The 23,579-nt window shown below is 42.5% G+C and overlaps 2 protein-coding genes across 2 annotated transcripts in view; one reads left to right on the top strand and one right to left on the bottom strand.

Annotated features, from left to right (window-relative positions):
* Positions 1–8,184: 8,184 nt before the first annotated feature.
* LOC107967030 (olfactory receptor 7E24-like) lies at positions 8,185–23,117 on the bottom strand. Its single transcript, XM_054661266.2, is given in 4 exon segments — positions 8,185–8,795; positions 8,797–8,823; positions 8,825–9,177; positions 23,010–23,117. Coding segments are annotated over 4 exon segments (978 nt in total). The 5' UTR covers positions 23,035–23,117; the 3' UTR covers positions 8,185–8,222.
* The window catches only part of PLEKHA7 (pleckstrin homology domain containing A7), a 245,255-nt gene continuing 233,246 nt past the window's right edge, over positions 11,571–23,579 (top strand). The window contains exon 1 of the mRNA XM_016920488.4: positions 11,571–11,643. The gene's annotated coding sequence lies outside the window, so the exon portion shown is untranslated. The remainder of the gene's footprint in view (positions 11,644–23,579) is intronic.

Here is a 23,579-nt window from a genome sequence, read left to right as displayed (position 1 = left end):
AGAGGTACTAGCTTGTAGTTTTATTTTTTTGATGTGTCTTTGTCTTGTTTTGGTATCAGGGTCATACTAGCCTCATAGAATGAGATTGGAAGTATTCCCCCCTCTTACTATTTTTTGGAATACTTTGAGTAGAATTGGTATTAGTTTTTCTTTAAATGCTTGGTAAAATTCAGCAGGGTAGGCATCAGGTTCTGGGCTTTTCTTTGCTGGGAGACTTTTTATTACAGCTTTGAACTTGTTATCTGTTACTGATCTGTCAGATTTTGGATTTCTTCCTGGTTCAATCTTGGTGGGTTGTATCTGTCTAGGAATTTGTCCATTTATTCTAGATTTTCCAATTTATTGGCATATACTTGCTCGTAGTAGCCACTAATGATCCTTTGAATTTCTTCAGTATCAGTTATAATGTCTCCTTTTTCATTTCTGATTTTATTTATCTGAGTCTCTCTTTTTTATTTTTTATTTTTTTGAGACAGACTCTCACCCTGTTGCCCAGGCTGGAGTGCAGTGGCATGATCTTGGCTCACTGCAACCTCTACCTTCCAGGTTCAAGCAATTCTTGTGCCTCAGCCACTTGAGTGGCTGGGACTACATGCGTGTGCCACCACGCCTAGCTAATTTTCGCATTTTTAGTAGAGATGGGTTTTTACCATGTTGGCCAGGTTGGTCTTGAACTCCTGACCTCAAATGATCCACCCACCTCAGCCCCCCAAAGTGCTGGGATTATAGGCATGAGCCACCATGCCTGCCCCTTCTCTCTTTTTTTTCTTAGTCTGGCTAAAGTGTTGTCAATTTTGTTTAACTTTTCAAACAACCAACTTTTTGTTTCATTGATCTTTTGTATTGTTTTCTTTATTTCAATTTCATTTATTTCTGCTCTGATCTTCATTATTCTTTTCTTCTACTAATTTTGCATTTGGTTTGCTCTTGTTTTTCTAGTTCTTTAAGATGCATTAGGTTTTTTTTTTTTTTAATGTGGGCACTTATAGCTGTAAACTTCCCTCTTAGTATTGTTTCGGTATCTTGTGTTTCCATTATCATTTGTTTCAAGAAAATTTTAAGTTTCCTTCTTAATTTCTTCATTGACCTACTGGCACATTCAAGAGAACGTTGTTTCTTTTTTTTTTTTTTTTTTTTTTTCAGTGCTCCAAGACATCTGAAACATTGTTTAATTTCTGTGTATTTGTATAGTGTCCAAAATTATTCTTGCTATTAATTTCTATTTTTATTCCATTGTGGTCAGAGAATATGCTTGATATTATTTCAATTTTTTTTTTTTTTTTTGAGACAGGGTGTTGCTCTGTCACCCAGGCTGGAGTGCAGTGGCAAAATCTCGGCTCACTGCAACCTCTGCCTCCTGGGTTCAAGCTATTCTCCTACCTCAGCCTCCCAAGCAGCTGGGATTACAGATCCACACCACCACGCCTGGCTAATTTTTGTATTTTTGTAGAGATGGGGTTTCACCATGTTGGCCAGGCTGGTCTCAAACGCCTGACCTCAAGTAATCCGCCCACCTCAGCTTCCCAAAGTGCTGGGATTATAGGTGTGAGCCACTGTGCCCAGCCAATTTTTTTTTCAATGTTTTAAGACTTGTTTTGTGACCTAACATATGGCCTATCCTTGAGAATGATCCATGTGCTGAGGAAAAGAATGTGTATCCTGCAGTCATTGGGCAAAATGTTTTGTAAATATCTGTTAGATCCATTAGGTGTATAGTGCAGATTAAGTCTGATGTTTCTTTCTTGATTTTCTGTCTGGAAGATCTGTCCAAATCTGAAAGAGGGGTGTTGAAATCTCCAGCTATTATTGTATTGGAGCCTATCTCTCTCTTTAGCTCTAATAATGTCTGCTTTGCATATCTGGGTGTTCCAGTATTATGTGCATATATATTTTAAACTGTTGTATCCTCTTGCTGAATTGACCTCTTTATCATTACATAGAGTCCTTCTTTGTCTTTTGTTTGGTTTGGTTTTTTTTGGGATGGAGTTTGGCTGTTTCACTCAGACTGGAGTGCAGTGGCATGATCTCGGCTGACTGCAACCTCTGCCCCCTGGGTTCCAGTGATTCTCCTGCCTCAGCCTCCCAAGTAGCTGGGATTATAGGCACGCACCACCACACCTGGCTAATTTCGATATTTTTAGTAGAGATGGGGTTTCACCATGTTGGCCAGGCTGGTATCGAACTCCTGACCTCAGGTGATCCACCCACCTCGGCCTCCCAAAGTGCTAGGATTACAGGCGTGAGCCACTGCGCCTGGGCCTCTTTGTCTTATAGTTTTTGTCTTCAAATCTATTTTGTATGATACTAGTATAGCTACTCCTGCTCTTTTTTGGTTTCCATTGACATGAAATATATCTTTTCATCCCATTATTTTAAGTCTATGTGTGTCTTTATAGGGGAAGTGGTTCGTAATATCTAGGCTGGGAGAGGAGGGTGATATTACTCGCCATATTGTGGGGGGTGTCCGCCCCCCTGTGATATGGTTCGTAATATCCATTGTGGGAGATGGGGGTGATATTACTCATTAATATTCTAGGGGGATGATACTTCTAAAGTCGCAAAGGGTGCACACCCTGTGATATCATTGGTAATATTCTAGGGGGATGTTACTCCTAATGTAACAGGTGTCTATACCCTGATATAATTATTCACAACATACTAGCGGTATACTACTACTAATGTCACAATGTGTGTACACCTTTTGATATTATTCGTAATATACTGGGGGGATGTTACTGCCAATGTCACAGGGGTGTACACGCTGTGATATTATTTGTAATATTCTAAGTGGGTACTTTAAAAATCATAGGAGGTGTACACCCTGTGATGTTATTTGTAATATCCTAGGAAGATGTAACTATTAATGTCACATGGGGTGTACACCCTGTGATATTATTTGGAATATCCTATGGGGATGCTACTCCCAATGTCACAGGGGATGTACACCCTGTGATATTCGGAATATCCTAAAGGGATGTTACATTTAATGTCACAGATGGGGTACACCCTTTGATATTATTCGTAATATCCTAGGGAGATATTACTTGAAAAATCACAGTGGGTGTACACACAGGGCGTATACCCTGTGATATTATTCACAATATCCTAGGGAGGTATAATTTTAATATTACAGTAGGTGTACACTATGGGTGTACACCCTGTGATATTATTTGTAATATTTTTGGAAAAATGACTCAATATCACAGTGGGTGTACACACTGTGATATTATTCATCATATCCTAGAAGTATATTACTCCTGTTGTCGCAGCGGGTTAACACCCTGTGACATTATTTGTAATAAACCAGGGGGATAATTCTCTTAAAGTCACAGGGTGTGTACACCCTATGATATTTTCATAATATTCTAGAGGGATGTTACTCCTACTGTCACAAATATGTACACCCTGTGATATTATTCACAGTGTACTAGCTGGATATTATTACTCATGTCACAATGCATGTACACCTTGTGATATTATTTGTAATATCCTAAGGGGAAGTTACTCCTATTGTCACAGGGGGTGTACTTTCTGTGCTATGATTCGTAGTATCCCGGGGGATGTCACTCCTACCATACAAAGTGTGTACACCTTGGTATATTATTCGTAATATCCTAGAATGATGTTACTCCTCATGTCACGGGGGTGTATATCCTGTGATATGATTCTTCACATTCTAGGAAGATGTTATTCCTAATATCACAGAGGGTGGACAACCTGTGAAGTTATTCATAATAGTTTTGGGGGATGTTACTCCTAACGTCACACATGGTGTACAAACAGTGATATTATTTGTAATGTTGTAATGTTTTTTGGAAATATTACTCCTGATATCACAGGGGCTGTACACCCTGTCATATTATTCGTAATATCATGAAAAAATGTTACCACTAATGTCACAGGCTGTGTACACTGTGTGGTATTATTCCCAATATTGTAGGGTGATGTTACCCCTAATGTCACAGAAGGTGTTCACACTCTGATGATATTCATAATATCCTAAAGGGATGTTACTGATGTCACAATGCATGTACACAATCTGATATTATTTGCTATATCCTCGGGGGGTGTTACTTCGAATGTCACAGGGGGTGTACTCCCTGTGATATTATTCCTAATATTCCTAGGTGGATGTTACTTCGAATGTCACAGGGGGTGTATATTTTGCGATATTATTCATAATAATTTAGAAAGATGTTACTCCTAATGTCACAGAGGTGTACACCCTGTGAAGTTATTCATAATAGTATTGGGGGCTGTTACTCCTAATGTCACACGTGGTGTACAAACAGTGATATTATTCGTAATTTTTTTTGGAAATGTTACTCCTAATATCACAGGGGATCTACACCTGGTAATATTATTTGTAATATCCTAAAGAAATGTTACCTCTAATGTCACAGGGGGTGTACACCATGTGATATTGTTCCCAATATCGTAGGGGGATGTTACTCCTAATGTTCCAGGGGGTGTTCACACTGTGATAATATTCGTAATATCCTAAATGGATGCTACTGCTAATGTCACAATTCATGTACACCCTCTGTATTTGTTCGTTATATCCTCGGGGGATGTTACTCCTACTGTCACACAGGGTGTACTCCCTGTGATATTATTCATAATATCCTAGGTGAATGTTACTCCTAATGTCACAGGGGATGTGCATTTTGTGATATTATTCACAATATCCTGGAAAGATGTTACTACTCATGTCACAGTGGATGTACACCCTGTTATATTATTTATAATATCCTAGGGGACGTTACTCCAAATGTCACAGAAGGTGTACCCTCTGTGATATTACTCATAATATTTCAGGGAAATGTATTCCTAATGTAACAGGGCATGTACACCATGTGTGCACACCCCCTGAGATGTTATTTGTAATATTCTCCAGGGATGTTAATCCTAATATTACATATGCTGTTCACCATGTGTGAACACCTTTGTGCTATTATTCCTAATATACTAGAAGGATGTTACTCCTAACATTACATGGGGTATATGCCATGTGTGTACACATTCTGTGATATTATTCATAGTATCTTAGATGCTACTCCGTATTTTACAAGGTGTGTACACCATGTGTGTACACCCCCTCTGATATTATTCGTAATATTCTAGGAGGATGTTACTGCTAAATTCACAGGGGGAGTACACCAGGTGTATGCAACCCTGGTGATATTATTCCTAATATCTTAGGGGGATGTTGCTCCTAATGTCACATGCAGTGTACATGATGTATGTACACCTTCTGTGATATTATTCATATATCACAGAAAAAGATTATGCCTAATGTAACAGGAAGTGTACACCATGTGTGTAAACCACCTTTGATATTATTTGTAATATACTAGGGGGATGTTACTTTTAATGTCACAGAGGGTGTAGAAAATGTCACAGGGGGTATACGCCTTATGATATTATTCATAATATCGAGAAGGATGTTACTCCTAAGGTCACAGGGGGTGTACACCCTTCGATATTATTTGTAATCTTATAGGGAGATATTACTGTAAATATCACAGTGGGTGTACACTATGTATACACCCACTGTGATGTTATTTGTAATATCTTAGAGATATTACAGAGTTATATCTCTCTGTATTATATTAGAGAGTTATATCTCTCTAAGATAGTACAAATAATACCATAGCAGGTGTATCTCATGTGTGTACACACTGTGATATTATTTGTTATATCCATGGTAAACATTACATCTAATATCACAGAGAGTGTACTCCCTGTGATATTTTTCATAATATCATAGGGAGATATTGCTTCTAATATCACAGTGGGTGTACACCATGTGTGTACATTCTGTGATATGATACCTTATATCCTAGGGAGATATTTCTCCAAATACCACAGTGGGTATACACCTTGTGATATTATTCATAATATCCTAGAAAGATGTTACTCCTAATATGACAGAGGGTGTACACCCAGTGATATTCTTCATAATATCCTAGAGAGATATTACTCCTAATGTCACAGGGGTTGTACACCCATGATATTATTTGTAATATTCTAGGGGGTTGTTACTTTTAAAGTCACAGGGGGCGTACACCCTGTGATGTTATTCCTAACATCCTAAGAAGATGTTACTCTTAATGTCACATGGGGTGTACACCCTGTGATATTATTTGGAATATCCTATGGGAATGCTACTCCTAATATCACAGGGGGTGTACACCCAGTGATATTATTTGGAATATCCAAAAGGGATGTTACTTTTAATGTCACAGATGGGGTACACCCTTTGATATTTTTCGTAATATCCCAGGGAGATATTACTTCACACCATGTGTGTACACCCACTGTGATATTATTCACAATACCCTAGGGAGATATATAACTTTTAATATCACAGTAGGTGTACACACTATGTGTATAATATCACTATTGTGATATTATTCATAATATCTTAAAAAACTAGGACTCCATATTATTCCTAATATCCTGGAGGGATGTTACTCCTCATGTCACGGGGGTTAATACCCTGTGATATTATTCGTAATATTGCAGGGGGATGATACTTTTAAAGTCACAGGGTGTATACTCCCTGTGACATTATTCCTAATATCCTAAGGGGATGTTACTCCTAATGTCCCAGGGATGTACACCCTGTGATATTATTCATAGTATATGAGAGGGATATTAGTACTAATGCCACAACGCATGTACACTTTGTGATATTATTCATAATATCCTAAGGGGATGTTACTCCTATTGTCACAGGGGGTGTGTTCCCTGGTATATTATTTCTAATATCCTAGAGGGATATTACTCCTAACGTCACAAGGTGTGTACACTTTATTATATTATTCATAATATCCTAAAACTACGTTACTCCTCATGTCACAGGGGGTGTTCACCCTGTGATATTATTCGTAATAGTTTTGTGGGATATTACTCCTAATGTCACATGGGGTGTACACACAGTGATATTACTTGTAATATTCTATAGAAATGTTACTTGTAAATCACAGGGGCTGTACCTCCTGTGATATTATTCGTAATATTCTAGGGGAATGTTACTCCTATTGTCACAGGGCGTGTATACCCCGTGATATTACTTGTAATATCCTAGTGGGATGTTACTACTAATGTCACAATGCGTGTACACCCTGTGATATTATTTGTAATATCCCAAAGAGGTATTACTACTAAGGTCACAATGCATGTACACCCTCTGATATTATTCGTTATATCCTTGGGGGATGTTACTCCTAATGTCACATGGGGTGTACACCATGTGTGTATACCTGCTGTGATATTATTCTTAATATCCTAGGGGGATGTTATGGTGTACACCGCCTGTGATATTATTCATAATATCCTAGGGGGATGTTTCTTTTAATGTCACAAAGGGTGTACAAAGTGTACAAAATGTCACAGAAGTGTATACCTTGTGATGTTATCTGTAATATCCTAGAAGGACGTTACTTCTAATATCACAGGGGGTGTACACCCTTTGATATTATTTGTAATCTCATAGGGAGATATTACTTCAAATATGACAGTGGATTTACACACATGGCGTATACCCTGTGATATTATTCATAATATCCTAGGGAGATACAACTCCTAATATCACAGTGGGTATACCCCGTGTGTGTACACCCTTGATATTAGTCTTAATATCCAGGGTAAATATTACTCCTAGTATCACAGTGTATGCACACCCTGTGATATTTTTCATAATATTTTAGGGAGATATTGCTTCTAATATCACAGTGGGTATACCCTGTGTGTACACTCTGTGATAGTATTTTTTATATCCTAGGGAGGTATTACTCCTAATATCACAGTGGGTGTTCACCCTGTGATATTATTGATATTTGACCTTGCTGCTTTTTTTTTTTTTTTTTTTGAGACAGAGTTTTGCTCTTGTTGCCCAGGCTGGAGTGCAATGGCATGATCTCGGCTCACCGCAACCTCCACCTCCCAGGTTCAAGCGATTATCCTGCCTCAGCCTCCCTAGTAGCTGGGATTACAGGCATGTGCCACCACGCCCGGCTAATTTTGTATTTTTAGTAGAGACGAGGTTTCTCCATGCTGGTCAGGCTGGTCTTGAACTCCCGACCTCAGGTGATCCACCCGCCTCAGCCTCCCAAAGTGCTGGGATTACAGGCATGAGCCACCGCGCCCGGCCAGACCTTGCTGCCATTTTAAACCCACACTACAAAAGGAATGGAACGGATAATAAGATATTGAGATTAGACTGTTCTGCCGTGCGGCCGCCGCAGGACACTTTTAATATCCCTGTTTCTCAGGCTGTAGATGAAGGGGTTCAGCATGGGGGTGACCACCGTGTACATCACTGAGGCCACTGCACCCTTTCTGGGGGAAGATGACACATCTGAACTGAGGTACCCTCCAACGCCTGTTCCATAAAATAAGCAAACAACTGACAGGTGAGACCCACAGGTGGAGAAGGCTTTATAGTTCCCACCTGAGGATGAAACCTTCAGAATGGAGGAAACAATTTTATAGTAAGAGAAAAGGATCCCCGAGGTGGGAAGAAAACCAAATATGGCAGCAGGGAAATACATGACTATGTTATTGGTGAAGGTGTCACAACACGCAAGGTGGGGGAGTTGAGAAGGGTCACAGAAGAAATTAGGAATTTCCACATCCTTGAAGCAGGTAATTTGCAAGGCAATCAAATTGTGCAGCTGGGAGTCTAAGAGACTGAGACAACAAGACAACAGAACTAGAAAGCCACAGAAACATGGGTTCATGATGGCTGAACGATATAGAGGGTGACAGATGGCTACAAACCGGTCATAGGGCCATCACACTCAGGAGCATGTCTTTCTTCCATGCCTCCAAAAATGGCAAAAAGAGACATCTGAGTCAGGCAGCCCGCACAGGAGATGACTCTGCTGTGAGATGGGATGTCCACAATCATCTTGGGGACCATGGTGGAGGTGAAACCGATGTCAGGCAAGGACAGGTTGGAGAGGAAGAAGTACATGGGGGTGTGGAGGTGGGAGTCAGGGCTGACGGCCAGGATGATGAGCAGGTTCCCCAGCACTATGACCAGGCACATGGACAGGAACAGCCCAGCGAGGACTGGCTGTAGTTCTGGATCCTCTGAGAGTTCTAGGACGAGGAATATTGAGACATCTGTTAGATTCTGTGGGTCTGTATAGTTTGGACACCTTTGGCCTAGAAAAGAGGGTTGAAAAATCAGAAACAAGCACACCAACACCCAGCACCGTGTCTGCATTTTGGATATAAGCAATTCACAAGTAATGTTTTCAGATTTCAGAGCAATCCACACTCAGCAATATTTTGCAGTTGTGACAAACTCAATTGTCTTATAATTCTTTCATCATTGATTTTTGTGTTATTCACTTCTTGCTGTACACACCTGCCTTAGAGGATGTGGAGAAATAGGAACACTTTTACACTGTTGGTGGGACTGTAAACTAGTTCAACCATTGTGGAAGTCAGTGTGGCGATTCCTCAGGGATCTAGAACTAGAAATACCATTTGACCCAGCCATCCCATTACTGGGTATATACCCAAAGGATTACAAAACATGCTGCTATAAAGACACATGCACAGATATGTTTATTGTGGCACTATTCACAATAGCAAAGACTTGGAACCAACCCAAATGTCCAAAAATGATAGACTGGATCAAGAAAATATGGCACATATACACCATGGAATACTATGCAGCCATAAAAAATGATGAGTTCATGTCCTTTGTAAGGACATGGATGAAGCTGGAAACCATCATTCTCAGCAAACTATCGCAAGGACAAAAAACCAAACACCGCATGTTCTCACTCATAGGTGGGAATTGAACAGTGAGAACACATGGACATAGGAAGGGGAACATCACACACCGGGGCCTGTTGTGGGGTGGGAGGAGGGGGGATGGATAGCATTAGGAGATATACCTAATGTTAAATGGTGAGTTAACGGGTGCAGCACACCAACATGGCACATGTATACATACGTAACAAACCTGCACATTGTACATATGTACCCTAAAACTTAAAGTATAATTTTAAAAAGTATTAAAAAAAACTTTCCCTTTCCTCCTTTTTGAAAAAGCATTATTATTATTATTGCTGTTTTATTTTATTTCATGGTTGTTTTTAGAGATGGGGTGTCACTCTGTCACTTGGGCTGTAGTGCAGTAGCGTAATCATAGCTCAATGCAGCCTCAAACTCCTGGGCTCAAGCGATCCTCCCATCTCATCCTCCTGAGAAGCTACAGAGGCGTGTCTCTACACTTGGCTATTTTTAAAACATTTCTGTAGAGAAAGGATCTTGTTGTGTTGCCCATGCTGGTCTCCAATTTCTGTTTTTGTTTTGTTTTGTTTTGTTTGTTTTCTTGAGGTGGAGTTTTGCTCTGTCGCCCAGGCTGGAGTGCAGTGGCACAATCTTGGCTCACTGTAACCTCTTCCTCCTGGGTTCAAGCGATTCTCCTGCCTCAGCCTCCTGTAGCTGGGATTACAGGCGCACGCCACCACGTCCAGTTCCTTCTGTATTTTTAGTAGAGACAGGGTTTTGCCATGTTGGCCCGGCTGGTCTTGAACTCCTGACCTCAGGTAATCTGTCATCCTGAGCCTCCCAAAGTGTTGGGATTACAGGTGTAAGCCACTGCACCTGCCCTTACTTCACTTTATGTGTTTATTTATTTTAGATATTTTTTAATTGAAAAAAATATATATTTAATTGAATATATATATTTTTAATTAAAATATATGTTTTAATTAAAAATATATTTTTTAATTGAAAAAAATATATATACATATTTTTAATTGAACAAAAAAAGCAGGGTGCGGTGGCTCACGCCTGTAATCCCAGCACTTTGGGAGGCTGAAGCGGGCGGAGCACGAGGTCAGGAGATCGAGACCATCCTGGCTAACATGGTGAAACCCCGTCTCTACTAAAAATACAAAAAATGAGCCGGGCGTGATGGTGGGTGCCTGTAGTCCCAGCTACTTGGGAGGCTGAGCTAGGAGAACGGCATGAACCCGGGAGGTGGAGCTTGCAGTGAGCCAAGACCGTGCCACTGCACTCCAGCCTGGGCCACACAGCAAGACTCCGTCTCAAAAAAAAGAAAAATATATATATTTTTTGAGACAGTCTCACCCTGTTGCTCAGGCTGAAGTGCAGTGGCACCATCACAGCTCATTGCAACCTTGACCTCCTGGGCTCAAGTGATGCCCCTGCTTCAGCCCCTTGAGGAGCTGGGACTAACAGGTGTGCCACCATGCCTAGCTAACATTTAAAACATTTTTTGTAGAGACAGGATCCCACCAGGTTGCTTAGGCTGGTTGAGAACTCCTTCCACTTTGGCTGGCATTACAGACATCAGTTACCACACCCAGCCTTTACTTCACTTTTTAAGCTTTAGTTTCGTCATCTGTAAAACAAAACCTATAGGTAGTTGTGAGAAGTGAGATGACTGAGCTTGACAGACAGTAAGGGCTATGTAACTGTTAATTTCCTTCCTTCCTTTCTTAGCTGTCTTCCCTAAACTCAGCCTCCTGCCACCTGCCACAAGCTACCTACCAGAAGAGTTCATGAGATGCCACGTGCTCCCACTCCATGACAAGTGTGTGGAGGATCCCTTCATGATGACTGCCACAGTGTGGCCTGGGCACCAGGGTGAGTCCACAGTGGCTGGGGATCCTCCTGAGTGTCTGACAGTAGATGTGGAAAAACGAGCACAGGACCTTGTTTTCACAAGAGGGAGGAGGCAGATCTCCTGCTGAGCCTTCCACTTTTGAGCATACCAGCTCTGCCCTCTCTCAGTTTCTCCACCTATAAATGCAGCCAATTTCTAAAAGAGGACTGACAGGCAAGCCAAAGGGGACCTTTGATCTGGGGGAAGTGCTTAGGGCTGGAGGTCAGGAGTCATGGATTCTAGTTCTTCCTGGGTCCCAAAGGTCCCTTTGGGTCCTCAGACAAATACTCCAGCTCCTCACTTTATAGAAAAAGAAACAGAGAGCCGGGGCGATGGCTCACACTTGCAATCCCAGCACTTTGGGAGGCCAAGGTGGGTGGATGCCCTGAGGTTGGGAGTTTGAGATCAGCCTGGGCAACATGGTGAAACATTGTCTCTACTAAAAATACAAAATTTAGCCGGGTGTGGTGGCAGGCACCTGTAGTCTCAGCTAATCGTGAGGCTGAGGCAGGAGAATCGTTTGAACCCAGGAGGTGGAGGTTGCAGTGAGCCGAGATCACATCACTTCACTCCAGTCTTGGTGACAGAGCAAGACTCTGAAAAAAAAAAAGAAGAAGAAAGAAGGAGAAGAGAAGAAGAAGGAGAAGGAGAAGAAGAAAAAGAAAAAAAACAACAACAACAGAAGGCCAAGGACCATCTCTAAGAACCGTACCAGTTTAAAAGTCTATGCGCCTCTGATCTCTCCCTTATTACCCAGGTCAGAAAGTGAGCTGCAGGACCCCCACCCCCACCCACCTCACCATTTGCTATCACTGCCACCTATGTGGTCAGCTGAGGTTGTGTGCACTTAAGGAGTTGGCTAGGATACAGAGGGGAGCTGGGTCTTCCCAGGGACCCAGGCAGCCCTTTTCTTTTTTTTTTTTGAGATGGGAGTTTCAATCTTGTTGCCCAGGCTGGCGTGCAATGGCGCGATCTTGGCTTACAACAACCTCTGCCTCTCAAGCAATTCTCCTGCCTCAGCCTCCCAAGTAGTTGGGGTAACAGGCATGTGCCACCATACCTGGCTAATTTTGTATTTTTAGTAGAAGCAGGGTTTCTCCATGTTGGTTAGACGGGTCTCGAACTCCCGACCTCAGGTGATCCACCTGCCTTGGCCTCCCAAAGTGCTGGGATTACAGGCGTGAGTCACTGCGCCCGGCTCAGGCAGCCCTTTTCTATCTGTCTCTGACACTGGTCCCTTCAGGACTCTTTCCATTTCCCCCTCATCATCCTTAAAGCTGCACAGCAGTGTCCAAGATCAAAACTTCTCAAGTACTCTCAGGCTCATGAATGGATAGGAAATGCCCAACATATACTAGATTCTCAAGCACGGTGATGTCAGTCCTTCCTCCTCAGCAGTATTATAAACGATCGTTAGTGCTAAAACTAACATTCTCTCCAGATGGCTCAAATGCAAGTTCTCTCATTGAATCCTTACACTAACTCTTTGTGGTAAACATCATTACTCCCATCTTACAGATGTTCAGGGTAAGTACATATCTAATAATCAATGGAATCAGGACTGGGAATTTATGTCTGTGTGGCTTCTCTGATCACACTAGACTGTGGCCACACAAAAAATACCAAGTAAAACACTATACAGCAGAGTTTAGTTTTAAGTAACTTGATAGGATGTCCAAATCCAAATTGCTTCATAATGGAGACCTGTTGCTAAAGCAGGGCCATGTTTATAAGAAGAGGTGTTTGGGACCTTTATTTATTTATTTATTTATTTATTTATTTATTTATTTACTTATTTATTTTTTGCCTTAAATGCTGTAAAGTGTTTTCATGTGCTCTGCAATATATTGAAAAACAACGACCAAGACTTGTGGATTGTGTTCTGAGGATGGGTTGTGGATGCTGTGGGATATGGGCCTAGGTGTGTGTCTGAGTGCTTTGGAAAAAGAGGCAAAGACATTGATATCTGGAGTTGCCAAAGCAGTGTGACAAAGCACATGCTGCATGGACCCTGAGCTGTGCAGTAGTACTTTAGGGCTGCGTCACTCTAAAACCCCTCTACAATGTGACAGGTGTGTGGGTTTGTATTTCCCTGTGGGTCTGGGAAGCTGACTGAGCCTGGCTAGTGATATGATAATTGGAGTGGAAATGACAATAGGATGGCCTGTTAAGAAGTGTTGGGGGGGGGGTGGGGCAGGCACTGTGGCTCAAGCCTGTAATCCCAGCACTTTGGGAGGCCAAGATGGGAGGATTACTTGAACTCAGGAGTCCAAAACCAGCCTGGGCTGTATAGCAAGACCTTGCCTCTACTAAAAAAATTTTAAAAAAACAAAAATTAGCCAGATGTGGTGGCATATGCCTGTAGTCCCAGCTACTTGGGAGACTGAGGCAGAAGGATCCCTTGAGCCCAGGAGATGGAGGCTGCAGCGAGCTGATATGGCACCACTGTACTCCAGCCTAGGGGACAGAGAAAGACCCTGCCTCAAAAGTAAAACAAAACAAAAAAAGAAGTGTTTGGGCCTCTTAACTTTTTTCTCCCTCTCCTGAAGAAATTAGTCCAAGAGCCATTGGAGGGTGTGAGCAAGGCATGTGTTGGATGTGTGTGTGTGTGTGTGTGTGTGTGTTGGGGTATGGGGAGAGGAAGAGGAGCCTCCTATGCCAAAAGGAGGGTACCAAGGAGGCAATGCAGGTCGGGGGGTGCCCTCGACAGGGATGGCTCTGCTTAAGGTGTTGGCACTCCAGTGGGATAAGGAAATTGCCCAATCAAGGTGGTAAGGCAAGGAAGGCATTTGTGGGGTGGGTGTGCTGACATAGACCAGGAGTTGGAACAAGGACAGAGTAAGGGGGGGGTCCAAGTGTCGGGGGGATGGAGGAAGATCTGCAGTGTGGTTGATGTGGGATGTCAGAGCCTTGAGTAAGGTAAGGCGGGCATCTGCATGAGGAAGGCACCCAACGAAAGACTGGCTACATACAGGGGGATTGATCAAATGAGTACATTAAGAATCATGAGAGCCAGGTCTCTCACTGTTGGAGAAGTTACCAGGGTATTGTATTAGAATTGGAGGTCTTGGTGTGAACTTACAGTTTTCAATATTTATCTATATATCTATATGCAAATATAGAAATCATTAAATATATAAATGTGTGTAGAGCTCTGCCCACTGAGAAGGCCTGGAAATAGCAACACCCTAATAGCATGAGCATACTTAGCACATACATCTTGGTTTTTGAACACCATTTTCCAATAAAAGAAACTGAGGCTTCTTGGAGAAATGGCTGAATTTACAGCAAAGTGTAAGATGAGCCTGGAACATCTTAATGTACCTGAAAGCAAGGAGGGACTCAATGAATGATAGTGACATTATCAAATAAACACAAGAGCCAGCTCCAAGGGCTCACACTGGCAAGATCTGGGACAATTTGTGTATCAAAATAAATACCCATAGTAACAGATTATAACTCATTGAATAAGAGAAAACTGTGTGCATATGCAGACACGAATAAATGAATGCACTGAATATTTGGTGAGATGTGGCATATTTACATGGTTTTAAAGCATCTCTTTGCAAAATATTTATTTCAAAAAGTACAAAGGGGAAATGAGTAACTTCATAGTAGAGAGGCTTGACAGGAGCCATCACAATTAAGGGATCAAAGCGAATATCATCAGTAATCATCAGGGCTAACCTGAAGGCATGTGTTGCCTGATAGGGTGCAATGAGAAGAATACAGCATCCCTTATGTGATATTTCTCCCAAAGATGCATACACTAAATCTAATCATAAGGAAACATCAGACAAACACAAAATGTGGGACATTTAACAATATAACTGGCCTATGATCTCTAAAGGTGTCAGTGTTGTAGTAACCAACAAAAGACATCAGGAACTGTTACAGAACGAAGGCTGTAGATACAAATAAACGCATCCCATGATCCTGAACTGAATCCTCATGCTGGAAAGGACATTGTTGGGATAACTGGGAAAAACTGAATAGGGTTTGAAGATAAGATTTTAGTAATATGGCAACATTAGTTTCTGATTTTGACTTTTGGTGTTTGTATTGTGATCACATAGGAGAATATCCTTATATGTAGCAAAAACATCTTAAAGTGTTGGGGAGGTGGTAATGAGGCATCATATGCACAACTTATGTGTCAAATATTTACAAAAAAAGTTCTTTGTACTATACTTGCAACTCTTCCACAGATTGTAAAATGAAAATTAGAATTAAAAAGAGAAAAAGTGTCAGGGAGAGTGGGCTTCTTGGCTGAACCAAAAAGGAAAGGGGATGCAGCCCCTGAGCTGGCAGTGCTGCGAACAGGCTGGGGGGTTGGGAACTGAAAGTCTGGGGCTGGGGGCACAAGCAGTCCTCATCTAAGTTACAAGGCAGAAGGCTCATGGGCAGGTGGCTTCCGTTCTTCCTGGAAAGCCCTCTCTAATTTGAGAGCAGCAAGGTGCTACTTGTTGCTATACCAGAGACCCCCAAGAGGAAGGGACTGTGTCTTACTGTGATGGTTAATTTTATGTATCAACATGAGTAGGCCATGGGATACCCAGGTATTTGATCAAACATTACACTGGGCATTTCTGTCAGGGTGTTTTAAATGAGTTTAACATTTTTTCAATTTTTTAACCATTATTTTTTTGAGATAGGGTCTCACTCTGTTGCCCAGGCTGGAGTGCAGAGGCATGATCTCAGCTCACTGCAGCCTCAACCTTCCAGGCTCAGGCAATCTCCCACCTCAGCCTCCCAAGTAGCTGGGACTACAGGTACAAGCAACCACGCCCAGCTAATTTTTTTGTTTTGTTTTATTTTTGTGGAGACAGGGTTTTGCCACATTGCCCAGGCTGGCCTTGAACTCCTGAGCACAAGCCATCCACCTGCTTCAACTTCCCAAAGTGCTAGCATTACAGGCATGAGCCACCGCGCGCACATGGCCGAGTTTAACATTTAAATCAAGAGACTAAGTAAAGCAGATTGATCTCTCTGATGCGCGCATGTGGGGGGGCCCACCGATCAGCTGAAAGTCTGAATAGAATGAAAGGCTGACCCTTTCCCAAATAAAAGGGAATTCCTCCTGCCTGACTGCCTGCAAGCTGGGATGTGAGGTTTTTTTCCTGGCCTGAGGGTAGGAATTGCACCATTGGCTCTGCTGGGTCTCTAGCGTGCCTACTGCAGATCGTATCGGCTTCCAGAATCACGTGAGCCAATTCCTTATAATAAATCTCTCCATTGGTTCTGTTCTCTGGAGAACTCTAATGGTTTATTTTCCTGCTATCTCTCTTTGCTTACATTGTCTCCTACTACGGGACTGACGCAAAGTAGATGCTTAAGAGAAAGTTTTTAAACGAAAATATAAAGGAAGAAGGTGATTACGCCAGAGGCACAGAGAATAGCATGGTGGTGGGAACAAGGGTGAGAGATGAAGAAACCTTAGCTGACCTTGTGGGGTCCTTTCACTGCTCTGGGACCTGTGAACGTCTTGAATGGATGCTGCCTGCTCCCTACCACTTTAGGACCAAATGTTGTGTATGTATGTCTGTTGTGTAGTATATCTGTTGTGTAGTAATAGAACAATTACACTGAGACAGCAGGGATGTAGTGGAGAACGAGTTTAATGATTGCAGGGTGACAAGTGAGGAGACAGGAGGAGACCCTCAAATTTATTTTTTTGTGGAGTTTTGGGCTGGAGCTTTTAAGGGGATTGTGGAGGGTGAGGGGCTGGAAAACTGAAGACATTGACTGGTTGGGCACGGGGTGGGGGGGATGAAAAGCTCAGGATGTGGAAACTGCATTCTTTGGTGAGTCAGCTCTTCATGGGGTCCTTCAGACCAGTAGAGTCAGTAGTTTTATTAGTATGTAGGACCTGAAGGAATATTTCAAAGGAAAAACTTAACATTTTATAATGTTTAAGTTGTCTATAAACATTATAGTCCAGGGTCTATGTGATTCCAGGGTCTATAGTCCAGGGTCTATGTGATTCCAGAACAATAGACACCAAATAACTATGAAGAAGCAGGTCAGAGAACAAGTTGATCTCATGATTCATACTGAGTGGACTACAAATTGGTTTGTTTTTCTTTCTCATCTTTTTAAAAGTTAATTTTGGCCAGGCGCAGTGGCTCATGCCTGTAATCCCAGCACTTTGGGAGACCAAGGCGGGTGGATCACCTGAGGTCAGGAATTCGAGACCAGCCTGACCAACATGGAGAAACCCTGTCTCTACTAAAAATACAAAATTAGCCTGGCATGGTGGCACATGCCTGTAATCCCAGCTACTCGGGAGGCTGAGGCAGGAGAATTGCTTGAACCCTGGAGGCGGAGGTTGCACTGAGCCGAGATTGTGCCACTGCACTCTAGCTTGGGCAACAAGAGCGAAACTCCGTCTGAAAAAAATAATAACAATAATTAATTTTATAGGCCCCACACAGTGGCTGACACCTATAATCCCAAAACTTTAGGAGGCTGAGGCGGGCAGATCGCTTGAGCTCAAGAATTTGAGAGCAGCCTGGGCAACATGGCAAAACCCCGTCTCTTCAACAAATACAAAAATTAGCTGGATGTGGTGGCACCCACATGTAGACCCAGCTACTCAGGAGGCTGAGATGGGAGGATCACTTGAACTTAGGAGCCTGGGCTGCAATGAGCCGTTATCTTGCTGCTGCACTCCGGCCTAGGCAACAGAGTGAGACTGTCTCAAAAAACATTTATTTTTTTAAAAATATAATGTATAGGGCTAGTTTTACAACCACCATCGCAGGTGGGAAAGGAGCGGGGCTAGCATCAAGGACTATGCTGGGTGTTGTATCTTCAGGCTGGAGTCATTGATTGTGTTCTATCCTCAGGTACCTGCAGTGTTCCTCCACCCCCAACCCTGCTTGCTCCAGAGCAGCTCTTGTCTTCCAGCATTTAAAGCATCCACTTCTCCACAATACTGAGAACGCCCTAGGGTGGGGACCATGGTGTATAGACCATTGAAGTGCTAGAATGTTGTAGTATCTACTACCAACAGATGTTCAATAAATAAGGATATGTGGTATGTCCAAGGTCACAGAACTTAGTGAGAGGGCAGCACCCTGAGTCCAACCCAGATCTGTTTGACCCCAAAGGCCATGCTCTTCCATCATGCCATGCTGTCCCCTTGAGAGTAAAGGAGACTTTTTACAAGAGAGTAACGAATTATTGGTTACCCGGAAGCTGAAAATTCTTGGGCACATGTTTGGTTGACTGAATCACACTTTGATTTATTTCTGAACATGGACTATTTTGCATTTAAGTTGACGGCTTAGTGCCATGTACATCAGGAGCATCTAGTGTAAAATAAAGTCCTTCACCAGGGCCAATCAAGAGAAAGAGCCTCTGTACAAAAAGCGCCTATTATCACAGTTGATGGTGCTTTGTCCTGAGATAATTAGGTTGGAAAGGGCCCTGGACAGGTGTTGGAGTCTCGTCTATGTTACATAACTAGCCATATGATCTTTGGTCTTTAATGTTTCATTGTTAAAGAATGTTTCTGTTTGTCTAAGAGAGATACTCTCAAAAGAAACATTTGGTTATTTGTAATTTTCTAACACATTTTAAAATAATTTTTAATTTTGAGATAATTATAGACACATGAATTTGCAAAGATAATAGAGAGGTCTCTGTTTACCCTTCACTCAGTTTCCCCCAATGGTTACATCTTATTAAACTACAGAACAATATCAAAACCAGGAAACTGACATTGATACAATGTGTTTATATACTTCTGTTATTTTATTTGAGTGTCAATTTGTGTATAACTATGATTGCAGTCAAGATAAAGAATTATGGTCAGTGCAGTGGCTCATGCCTGTAATCCTAGTACTTTGGGAGGCCAAGGAAGGTGGATCACTTGAGGCCAGGAGTTCAAGACCAGCCTGGCCAACATGGTGAAACCCTGGCTCTACTAAAAATGCAAAAAAATTAGCCAGGCATGGTGGTGTGTGCCTGTAATCCCAGCTACTTGGGGGGGCTGAGGCATGAGAATAGCTTAAACCTGGTGGTGGAGGTTGCAGTGAGCCGAGATTGTACCACAGCACTTTAGTCTGGGTGACAGAAGGAGGCTCTGTCTCAAAAACAACAACAACGACAACAACAAAAACAAAACACAAAACCCCAGAAAAATATAGAATTATTTCATCACTACAAAGATCTCCCTCATGCTATTCCCTTGTAGTTACATCCTTACATCCTCCCACTCCCCACCACCATCCCTAACTCCTGGCAACCACTAATAATCAGTTCGCCATCTCTACATTTAAAAAATATATATTTTGAGAACATTATAGACCTTTTCAGTTTGGCTTTTTTTTTCTCAACATAATGTCTTGAGATCCATCCAAGTTGTATGTATCAATTCCTTTTCATTACTGAGTTTTATTCCATGGTATAGATATATCACAGTTGTTTAACCATTTACCTATCATAGGACATTTGCTTATTTCCAGTTTTTCCCTATTACAAGTAAAGTTGCTGTGAATAATTATATACAAGTTTTTATGTGGAAAAATGTTTCATTTTTCTGGGATAAATGCCTAGGAGTGTGAATGCTGGGTTATATGGTAAGTAAGTGTTTAGTTTTTGGCTGGTCTCAGTGGCTTGCACCTGTAATCCCAGCACTTTGGGAGGCTGAGGTGGGTGAATCATTTGAGGTCAGGAATTCAAGACCAGCCTGGCCAACATGGTGAAACCCTGACTCTGCTAAAAATACAAAAATTAGCTGGGCTTGGTGGCATATGCCTGTGATTCCAGCTACTCGGGAGGCTGAGGCAGGAGAATTGCTTGAACCCAGGAGACAGAGGTTGCAGTGAGCTGAGATTGTGCCGCTGCACTCCAGCCTGGGTGACAGAGTGAGACTCTGGCTCAAAAAGAAAAGTTTCCTTTTTAAAGAAACTGCCAAACTATTTTTCAGAGTGGCTGTACCATTTTACATCCCACTAGCAATGTATGAAACATAAAGTTTCTCTGCATACTCTTTTGTCACTATTTTTTATTTTAGTTTCTAACATATAATTTTGAAAATCAGTGATAGGCACTGAGTTTTATTGATTACATATTTTGGCATTTATTGAGATAATTTCAGTGTGTCTCTTATTGGACCTATTAATGAATTGTATTATTCTATGTATCTATATGTATATGTTTTAAATGATAAAAAGATCAAACAGTATGAAAGGGGAAACAAGGTAAAGTAAATCTCGTACCATTCCTATTAGAGTTTCCCTCCTCAGAGGCAATCACTTTACCTGATTCTTGACAGTGTAGGGACTATATCTGTATGTTAACAGTAGCATATCACATGCACAGTACTGTAGCCTGCCTTTTCACTTTATTTATTTATTTATTTAGAGATGGTGTCTTGCTCTGTCACCCAGAATAGAGTGCAGTGGCCCAATCATAGCTCATTGAAGCCTCAACTTCCAGGGCTCAAGTGATCCTCCCACCTCAGCCTCCCAAGTAGCTGGAACTATAGGTATGCGCCCCATGCCTGGCTAATGTATCTTTTGTAGAGATGGAGTTTTGCCATGTTGCCCAGGCTGGTCTTGAATTCCTGGACTCAAGCCATCCTCATGTTTCAGCCTCCCAAAGTACTGGGATTATAGGCACAAGCCACTGCATCTGGCCCATTTAATATCTTACAGACCATTCTATATCAGTACGTAGGGATCTATTCTCATTCTTTTTTACAGCTGCATAGCATTCTGTTTTTGTTGTTGTTGTTGTTGAGGAATGTGCCAGTTTAAACAACCAGGTCTTTTTTGATAGACATTAAGGTTATTTCCAGTTCTTTGTAATTACTGACAATGCTGCAGTGAATACTCTAGTACACTGGAATTTGTGCCCCATGTAAGCACTAATGTAGGATAAATTCCTGACATGAAATTGCTAGGTCAAGACATTCAGGTTGGAATAGCTGTGCCAAATTGCCTTCGAAGAGGCTCAAACTTTTTGAAGTCCCATCAACAATGAACAAGAATGTCTTTCTCTACAATATCTTTTCTTTCTTTCTTTTATGAGACAGAGTTTCACTCTGTCACCCAGGCTGGAGTGCAGTGGCGTGATCTCTGCTTACTGAAACCTCCACCTCTAGGGTTCAAGTGATTCTCCTGCCTCAGCCTCCCAAGTAGCTGGGATTACAGGCATGCACCACCATGCCCAGTTAATTTTTGTGTTTTTAGTAGAGACAAGGTTTCACCATGTTGGCCAGGCTGGTCTCGAACTGCTGATCTCAAGCGATCCACCCGCCTCAGCCTCCCAAAGTGCTGGGATTACAGGCGTGAGCTACCATGCCTGGCCAATATCTTTTCTAATTTATCTTTTCCAATCTGACATCTAAAAAAATAGTATTTCACCATAAGTTGCAGTTCTTCTATTATGAAGTGGCTCAGTATCTTTTCATTTGCTTAAAAGTTATCTGTATTACTTTTCTATTAACTGTGGGTTCATACCCTTTGCCCATTTAATGTATTATTTAAAATCAATGTTTAGCTAGCAAAACACCGCTTTCCTATTTTCATTTGCTCAACAACCTCCTCAGAGGCAGGAGGTTCCTTCAGACAGGTGTCCCCCGTCCTCCGCAACCAGTTCCCTCTTCTAACTCATAAATGCCTCTTTCCCCAACACCACTGTCTGTTCCCAAGGAAGGGCCCCTTTATGGTCTCATCAACATCTCACACCCCTCCCAAAATTATGTGCATGCTCTCCCATCCCTCCCCTCTGGAGTGCTCTTTTCCCAGTCAAACCTAACCAGTCCTTCAGGGTCCAGCCTAATTCCACCTGTTTGGGCACCTTTCTGAATAACTAGTGCTCACATTGCATACAGTCTCACTTTCAGGCGCGCCTCCTCCCATCAGTCAGAGCCTATGTCCCTGGAAGGCTGGGCCTGACAACAGCTGGAGCCCAGCTGCTGCTCTGTCTTTGCTCAGTGTGTGTGTGTGTGTGTGTGTATGGCCGGGAGTCTGAGTGTGGAGTATGTTTCATTCACTCATCCTGCAGTTTTTTTTTTTTTTAGACTGAGTCTCGCTGTTGCACAGGTTGCAGGGCAGCGGCGCGATCTCGGCTCACTGCAACCTCTGCCTCCCTGGTTCAAGTGATTTTCCCGCCTCAGCCTCCTGAGTAGCTGGGATTACAGGCGCCCGCCACCACGCCCGGCTAGCTTTTGTATTTTTTTGGTAGAGACGGGGTTTCACCATGTTGGCCAGGCTGGAATAGAACTCCTGACCTCAAGTGATTCACCCGCCTCGGCCTCCAAGAGTGCTGGGATTACAGGCCTGAGCCACCGTGTCCCACCCCATCCTACAGTTATTGAATGCGTAATGCATACATGAGTCAGGTGCTGTTCCAGGCATTGGATACCAGGCAGTGTATGAGGTAGATCAAAGCCCCTTCTCTCATCCAGCTGACATGTTGGAACTAATATACAACAAACAAGACAAACACAAATATCAATTAAATGTAAACAAGTAATGAAATAGCGAGGGAAGGAGGGGAAGGATTTTCTTTGCAGAGGGCTCAGGGAGGGCTCCCCGAGGAGATAAGATAGGAGTAAAGACCCGAATATGAGAGGGTGCCGCCACTGCAAAGAGCTTTGCAGGGCCCCCTAGAGGCCCCGCCTGGCCACCGCTCTTCCAGAGATGGATGTGCTGCCGAGCCCTCAACACCCCTTTTTTCTGTTACTTGACAGAAACTGAAGGCAAGAGCTTGCGATCCCTGCAACCTCAGTGGTGTGTGGCGGTAACCCTGCTCCCTCCTGTTTCACATCCCAGCTGAAAACTTGGGAAAATGAAATCGCGCTGGGCCTGCCGTTGATAGAGCACCTACTACATGCCATGGTCCGGTTAAGCACTTTATGCGATTGTTACTTCATTTAATCTACACAACAATCCCGTGTGGA

This window comes from Pan troglodytes, chromosome 9 (genome assembly GCF_028858775.2).
Source record: "Pan troglodytes isolate AG18354 chromosome 9, NHGRI_mPanTro3-v2.0_pri, whole genome shotgun sequence".
In the NCBI taxonomy this organism is placed as follows: Eukaryota; Metazoa; Chordata; class Mammalia; order Primates; family Hominidae; genus Pan; species Pan troglodytes.
The sequence above is the reverse complement of the archived record's forward strand: the minus strand, read 5'-3'. Positions and strand labels throughout refer to the sequence as shown.